The 8,388-nt window shown below is 42.5% G+C and overlaps 1 protein-coding gene across 1 annotated transcript; it reads left to right on the top strand.

The window, feature by feature from the left end:
* The first annotated feature begins 4,672 nt into the window (after nt 1–4,672).
* On the top strand, nt 4,673–6,256 carry RAG2 (recombination activating 2). The gene has a single exon (XM_044436599.1). It carries the CDS (start codon nt 4,673–4,675, stop codon nt 6,254–6,256), a length of 1,584 nt encoding a protein of 527 aa, XP_044292534.1.
* Nucleotides 6,257–8,388: the final 2,132 nt, after the last annotated feature.

Raw genomic sequence — 8,388 nt, 5'->3', positions numbered from 1 at the left:
TACTTACTTGCTTCAAAACAGGATGGTCCTGCTTCTTTCAGTATAGGCAGTTCCTCTCATATATTTTTCCTCTGTATTTTCTGCTCCAAGTTCTGGGTAATTTTGATAATTAGCCAAAACTTGGAGAGGAATTAATGAAGCAGGCAGAAATCCTATTCCATTTTTGCCCCTGTGACTTGGGGCAGTGGCAAGACAATGTTATAGTATCTTGCTTTTTCAAAGTATCTTATATCATTGGATAGTAGAAAGTAGACATGAAATCTTATAATTGGCATGCTTTTCTAAAAATGCTGCAAATATGCCAAATAATCTGAAATATATAAACATTAAATAAAGGAAAGCAACATTTCTTCATATACACAAACAAATATAACCTAAAAACAAGATTAGTTCCTGTTATTATTCAGGGCTGGTAAAGTCTGAAAGGGTTAATGCTACAAACTCATAGTGGGTTTCCTTCTGCACCATCTGAAGTGGGGAATGTAGTCACAGTCAGTTAGTCACATCAATGAATACTCAGAAACACATCTGGGGGCTAAACAAACAGTTCCCTGCCTGCCTCTTTTCTGTGACACAAAGCAGTCAAAGAAACATCCACAACTGTTGACACTTGAATCTCTATTTTCGTGCAAATGTATTATTAGGAAGCAAAACTTTCCATCACCCAGGTAGGTCTCAATGCTGTCGTATATTTCCAAATGTAACTTTAAATTGTCCCTTTTTGAGAAATGATATGTGCATGCTTTAATACCAGAATAGTTATGGCAGAGTAGCCTAAAACAGGAAACTAACGGTGAGGATTTTGAATGCTGCATTGTCTTATGGGTTCTTCACAAAACTGGCCCAAGGTTTATTCAGTAACTCTTTGGGGTTTTATTTAAGGTCCATCTTAACATGTTTATTATTAGTGAATACAGGACTGCCTTGTACCATGTTTATTCATACCCACATATTACAGAGGATCACATGCTTATATATACACCAATCATGTAATGGTCCAGTTTAGTGAATTCCATGGCATGTTTTGAAGTAGACCATTCTACCAGACCATTAGAGAAGATGACTAACCTTCTAAATTAAAATTGTAGTGCAATCTTATGCACATCCCTGACAAGCAAGTCCTATGTAGGGCAATGAGATTTACTCCCAGCTGAGCACATAGTGGATTGTAGCCTTAAAGTAGAATGGCTTGTTTCCCTGCTTCCCTTCTTTTTAATTCTTTTATATTCTATTTGTGTGTTTTATTTTAGTCCTATCAGTACCTTTGTAATTAAAAAAATACTTTAAGAAAACATAGAGTTAAAAAATAAAAAGGGACTCTTTGGTACAGGTTTGAAATGAAGTACTTCCAGGGTACTAATTGTTTGCCAAAGAATGAGAGGTCACTCATGATGAATCACTCTTTTCTCCCCTGCCCTCCCCCCACCCCGTGCATGCCCTGTCTGTTCTTGATAGCTTATTCAAGTGAAGAAACTTATCAATTTCATGCAGCATCTTCTGGCTCAAAGATTAAAGGTATTGCATTTTTCATTACTCATTTTTACATGCATATTACAGGGTCTCACAGCTTATTAGATTCTGCAAGTGACCTGTTGTCTTTGGCTGAAAGCAACTCAGCAGTGGGGGTTTGTACCAAAGAACTTAGAGCATCAAATGGAGGCACCACCAGACCAACAATGTTGCAAAACAGGCTTGGGCCTGTCCTTCCTGGGACTTCCTTCCTCCCTTCAACAGTCCCCAATGCACCCTCCAAATCTAGAGGACCCTCCAGAACAGATGGGGAAGGTGCATGAGGTGGAAGAAAAGAGGAGGTAGAAGTCACATTCCACAACTGTCTCCTACTGCTGGTGGAATGAATCAAAATGCATATGTTTATTTTCTAACAACAAATATTTATATATAGAACACATAAATATAAAGATATTTGTGGATAAGGCTTATGAGATCATAAGCACTACTACTGTGCTTATTTTGATGAAGAACCGATTGGCTATATGCTGATGACAGAGGAATGTGATGTCAAAAGAAATGACACTACAACAGGGGTGCAGAACCTCTGGCCCACAGGACTAATGCAGCCTGCAGGGCAGCCCAGTCTGGACCACACCATATCCTGGAAGTTCTCCAGATGGTGGGATTTAGGCTGCAAGCTCCATGCCCTGGAAGAAGCCCTCGGGGGGTATCTTCACTGCTAAAGCTGATCTGATCAGAGTGCAGAGCAGCCTGGCCAGTCACCATGTTGGGAGGAGGTACAGATCCTTGCCTCCTTCCAACGAAAAGAAAAGAAAAGAAAAGAAAAGAAAAGAAAAGAAAAGAAAAGAAAAGAAAAGGGGGAAGGGGGGAATGACATTCCTGACAGGATCTAACAAGTGGGGTGGGAGCAAAGTGGCCCCTACCCTGAAAGATTTGTTCTTCCCTGCATCACGGTGACCATGTGCTTCTGAAGCGGTGATTGCTTGTCTTGGGCTCTTCTTTACTCTTGTTCTCAAGCATTCGGCATTCTGCTTATTTTTCTCCACTGTCTCATGCCTTACTATACGTGTGCATAAGCACACACCTATAGAGTCACACAAATACGGAGCTCTCCCTGGGCGAATGGTGCTGAACACATGCCAGCTGCAGTCAAACGAAACGAGTTGCTATGCGGTGAGCACATTACAGTGCCATGCCACCGCAAATCCTTCTTTCTGCACGTTGGCATTCAGCCGCTACACATAAATTGCTGGCCACTCAAAAAGTGCTGCCACATAGTGTAATTTTTGGTGACTTTCCCCCATACACACATGGAACCTTTGGCATATACCACTAATTCTAAATACCTGACAAATAACCATGACTGAAGTGTGGTGCAGTGAGTCAAAGGAAACATCTGAAATGTATTTCTAGCATGCAGCATTAATGCAAATCTAATCATATTTAAAGCTTTAAAGCATAACAGATGTCGGGTTGATAAATAAACAGCATTGCCGTTTAAAAGGCTTCAAAATATAACAGTAAAATCAAATGCAGACAAAGGGTTGGCCTTCTCTTCATGAAAGGACTCTGAACATAGAAGGTGCTTCCTCCTGATGGCAATACTGACATTTCTGGCAGTTTCACTGAGAGAGGAATTTAAAATAGATTGAGCCATCAGTGTAGTCTCCAAAGGATGAACCGCTCGTGGCCCTCCAGATGTTTTGGCCTACAGCTGTCATCAGCCTTAAGCAACATAGCCATGAAGGAACCAGGTAAGGAACCATGGAAACCAAAACATCTGGAGGGCCACACGTTGACTATTAACTTAGCCAAAATCAATACAAGGAAATAGGATTCATTTAAATCAGCAGGACTCGTGGCTCACGGATTTGAATTATGGTATTAAGCAGCATCATTTACTTTATCAGGCTTATGCCAGAGAAAGGTCCTAAAATGGGAGAAAGACAAAGAACACACAAGCGAGGAAGCAGAGTGGTCATAGTCATCTCATTTTCTTCAGGCTCATGGCCAAGGGCGAAATAGAGCCTTTCCATACACATTTTCCCAGTATATTCCACAACCACTCAAATAAATTTTGAGTCAGTATTTATGACCTACCAAGCAAAAGCAAAATATCTTTCATGGAAAATGCCCAGGGCCCCCATTTCAGAAACAAGAATCAAGTTCAATGTGAACTTGAAATGTCTTCTCGAGGTGCTTTAAACAAACAGCAAATAGACTGAAAAGAATCTGGGTACAAAGTCATTGCTGGCTATCACAGTTACTTCTTGTTTTGGCTAGCTGGGAGACAAATGATAGTGGTGGATCAAGGAACAATTGGTTTTTACAGTCAGCTAAGCTAAGCTTTATTTTGTTCACACAACTCTCATGTCAAAATTGTTCTTCACTGAGAATGCTATTGAAAAATGCTATCATCAGAGCAATCTGTTGGCACTCGCTTTGTGTAATGCAACTGGCCCGAATATGCAGCCTTTTAAACACAGCCTGACGTTGTCACATAGATCTGGTCAGAAAATCACACTGAACAGTGCAGTGGGGAGAGGGAAGGCCTAGATTTTCTGACCCAGCCCATGCTTGCAGCTAGATTGGTGCCCATGTTCTCTTGGACTCATAACTCTGGACATCCTATGCATAGTTCTCTTGCACGTATCCCATTTGTGTCAACAGGGCTTGTGCAAAAAACAGCCGAATGCATGTGCTCTAAGACAGGACAGCTAAACTAGACTTGCAAACCCTAAGCCCCCATTTCTCAGGAGCCCTACCCTAAAGAACTGGCCCAACCTGATCAGTCGTTCCTGATATTGGTCCCTGTTTTCACATTCCTTCTCCTTGTTGCTCTGCTGTTAACATTGATCAAGAATGTGATGACATACTTACAGGCTTATATTGCTCTGCTTCTCTCAGGAGCTCACTTAAAGCAATAACACTGAAAGTTTACCCTTCTGCCTGAATGCTGAGCCAGATGGTCTTTCCAGCAGTAGATTTGTAATTTAGTCCTTTGATTGCCTTTTCAATTGTTCTTTTTCATGTTCCGGCTCTCACAGCATTTTTGTCAAGGAATTACTTCCACTGACAGGCAGTGGCCCTAGAAGAGAGGTGACCTGGTATGTTCACGCAAGGTCACATTGCCAACAGGATTGGATTTAATCACATCATAGCTCATCTTTTGTTCTATTTTTCAGATATTGACAATATCATGGCTTCTTTGCCTGAGAAGATGTCTCTTCAGATGATATCAACTGTTAATTCTTCCCTGGTCCAGCCAGGATTTTCTGTGATGAACTTTGATGGACAATTTTTCTTGTTTGGACAGAAAGGTTGGCCAAAGAGATCCTGTCCTACTGGAGTCTTCCTCCTTGATTTCAAAAAGGAAGAACTCAAACTGAAACCAGCAAACTTCTCCAAAGATTCCTGCTACCTTCCCCCTCTACGATACCCTGCAATCTGTGCTCTCAGTTTGATGCAGTCTGGAAAAATCCAGTACATGATCCATGGAGGGAAAACACCAAACAATGAACTTTCTGATAAGCTCTATGTCATGAGCATGGTCAACAAGAATATCAAGAAAGTCACGTTTAAGTGTATTGAGAAAGAATTAGTTGGGGAGATCCCTGAAGCCAGATATGGTCATACCATTAATATGGTCCATAGTCAAGATAAAAGTATGATCATTATAATTGGAGGAAGATCATACATGCCTCTTGGACAGAGGACAACTGAAAACTGGAACACTGTGGTTGACTGTCTGCCACAGATATTTCTGGTCGACCCTGATTTTGGATGTTCCACTTCCTATGCCCTCCCAGAGCTTCAGGGTGGATTCTCTTTTCATCTTTCCCTTGCCAGAAATGACACCATCTATATCATAGGAGGCCATTCCATTGAAAATAATACCAGACCCCCAAATCTCTATAGAATAAAGGTTGACCTTCCCTTAGGCAGCCCAGATGTTAGCTGCTGTGTTTTGCTAGGTGGTATTTCAGTGTCCAGTGCCATCATGACCCAGGTCAAAGACCAGGAATTTGTCATTGTTGGGGGCTATCATTCTGATAACCAGAAGAGGATGGTTTGTAATACAGTCCATGTAGAAGATAACAAGATAGAGATAATGGAAAGGGAGGCACCAGAATGGACCCCAGAAATCAAGCACAGCAAGATCTGGTTTGGGAGTGACATGGGAAATGGAACGGTATTATTTGGCATTCCAGGAGACAACCGGCAACTTGTTTCAGATGCAAACTACCTTTACAGGTTAAGATGCAAAGGAGAAAGTGATCAGGACTCTGAAGAGCTGACACAAATGTGCAGTCAGAGTTCAACAGAAGATGCAGGAGATTCTACTCCTTTTGAAGATTCAGAGGAGTTCACTTTCAGCTTTGATGTGAATGATATTGACACCTATAATGAAGATGATGAGGGAGATGAGTCAGGAACAGGCTACTGGATCACCTGCTCTGCAGGCTGTGAGATTGATATCAACACCTGGGTGCCCTTGTACTCAACAGAACTCAACAAGCCAGCCATGATCTTCTGTTCCCATGGAGATGGCCACTGGGTACATGCTCAGTGTATGGACCTATCTGAGAACATGCTTATCCACCTTTCACAGGTAAATGTCAAGTATTTCTGCACAGAACATGTCAGTTTGGCCCAGGGACTGAAAACTCCCAAGGAGACCCCTCCTTTGGAAAAGCAACCCATGAAAGTGTTGCACAGGAAAAAAAGAACACAAATCCTCACCCCTGCAAAGAAATCCTTTATTCGGAAATTATTTCAGTAGATTCACAATGCTGAATCATAATTTGGTATGGAAAGCTAAAATCCCAAATCCCAAAGTGGTTATGGTTCAGGTAGATTTTAGACTTCCTGGTAATTTCTTGGTTCTGTTTAATGTTTTAACCTTTTGGAAAAATCACATGGTGCCTAGGCTGTTCTTTATATTACAAACACAAGCGTTGTGCCCAATCTAGACAAATAAGGTACCAGATTAGTTCATGTTCTGAATTGCATGTTCTGAATTGGTATTCCGCTGGTATTGAGCAATGCTACCTCTTCTGAAGCCAAGATAGAAATCAAAACCTTGTAAAGCAGGGGTGAGGGATCCAAGGCCCACAGAACAAATTTGGCTCCCCTGGGATCCCAATCTGGTAACACACCCTTTTCCTTCCTCATCCCTTTCCCCTGACCACTGATTATTTGGTGGTTTCCCAGCTTTTGTGCACTTTCTCCTCTTTATACAAAGTGGATATGGCACAAAGAACCTGCCTGATGCAAAATTAAACCTCCGGTCCATCTAGTCTAGCATTGCCAACACTGACTGGCAGCAGCTCTCCAGGATATCAGGCAGAGTTCTGTTCTGTCTTACTTGGAGATGCCCAAGACTGGTCCTGGGACCTCCTGTATGGAAAGCACAAGCTCTATCATAGTTCAAGCAAAACTATGCTAGTATTTTGGGGATACTGGTCCTGCCCCTTTGCATTCCCACCTCTGTAATGCAGCCATCCTTCCCCAAGAGCTTCCACAAAACAGAATTTGGTTCTCAGGTTGAAAGGGGTTCCCCACACCTGTGGTAAAGAAATGCTAATATAAAGTTAAGTCTGAAGCCTTGAGCTTAATGCAAAATGGAGGCCAGGATACCAATGCCATTGTTTCCCCCTCTAGTAGGAGGAAAAGTTGTTGACACCCTGCCTGCCTCACAAGAAACTGTTGGAGAAATTTTCTTCCCCTCCTCAGTGACATTGTACCCCCAATTTCACAGCCTGCCAGTAAGATGTAGAACATCAGGCGGCCATTTTCTCTCAGTTCTATTTCACAGGGCACCATTTACCAATTTACTTTTACTCAGAAACATGCACAACAGACAGTTAATAATTTTCTTGAGTTGCAAAGAGGAGCCTCCTGGACAAATTTATTTATTTATTTAGGAGACTTCTATGCCGCCCCATTTGCTGAAGCCTCGGGGCAGCTCACATCCATAAATAAACTTCCATAGAATAATATAAATTAACAGTATAAATTAAGTCAAATGAACTCCTGCACAGGTAGACCTGCTTGGCTTCCTGTCTGTGAGGAACACAGCAAGCTACTTTATCCCAAATTGGACCATTTAGTTCAAAACTGGCTGCCGCAGGAGCGGGAGGCATTTCAGAGGCTGCATGAACACCATGACTGGCAGGAGCTCTCCAGGAGGGCAACTCTTCCAATCCTGTCTGGAAATGCCAGCTATTAAAACGTGTCAACTTCTTCAGAGAAAACATGGCCAGCACCACAAAGCTTCAGCAACTCCTGTTGCCATTCTGTCACCCAATTAAAACAGCATTTGCCTTGTCAGGTGGATGAGCTGTTTGAAGCGACCCTTTGTTTTATGGTTGTTTTTCTTGCTGCAGACTTCTCTGATGCAGTTTCGGTGTGTCTTTTGGATTGCTTTAATATGATGTGAGCCCTCCTTCTGCTGCTGGATCCAGCACTGTCACTTGTGGCACAGGTGGACCTGATGGCACGGAGCAGCTCTTATCAGCTTAGGGTGATGGGCCAACTATGTCCTTATCTGGACAGGTAGAGCCTAGCCACGCTTACCCATTCAACCATACCCACTCTGGTATGGTTGAATTATGGCAATGCATTATAGGTGAGACCACCTTTGAAACAGTCTGGAAACTTCAGCAGGTCCAAGCCAGGGCTGTGAGATTGCTAACAGGGTCTGACCAGTGTGATCATATTAGGCGAGTACTTTGCCATCTGCACCAGCTGCCAGTCCAGTCATTCAACATGCTGTATAAACCTTCAAGGACCCAAATGGCTTGGGGAAGATTACCTGAAGAACTGGCTCCTCCCATATATTCCTGCCTTCGCCCTAAGATCTTCTCCAAAAGATCCTTCGATGAGATCCTCTCCAGAGGAAGTCAAGTGGCT

The sequence above is a fragment of the Varanus komodoensis genome, unplaced genomic scaffold (genome assembly GCF_004798865.1).
Source record: "Varanus komodoensis strain SLA01 unplaced genomic scaffold, ASM479886v1 scaffold3, whole genome shotgun sequence".
Taxonomy (NCBI): domain Eukaryota; kingdom Metazoa; phylum Chordata; class Lepidosauria; order Squamata; family Varanidae; genus Varanus; species Varanus komodoensis.
The sequence above is the reverse complement of the archived record's forward strand: the minus strand, read 5'-3'. Positions and strand labels throughout refer to the sequence as shown.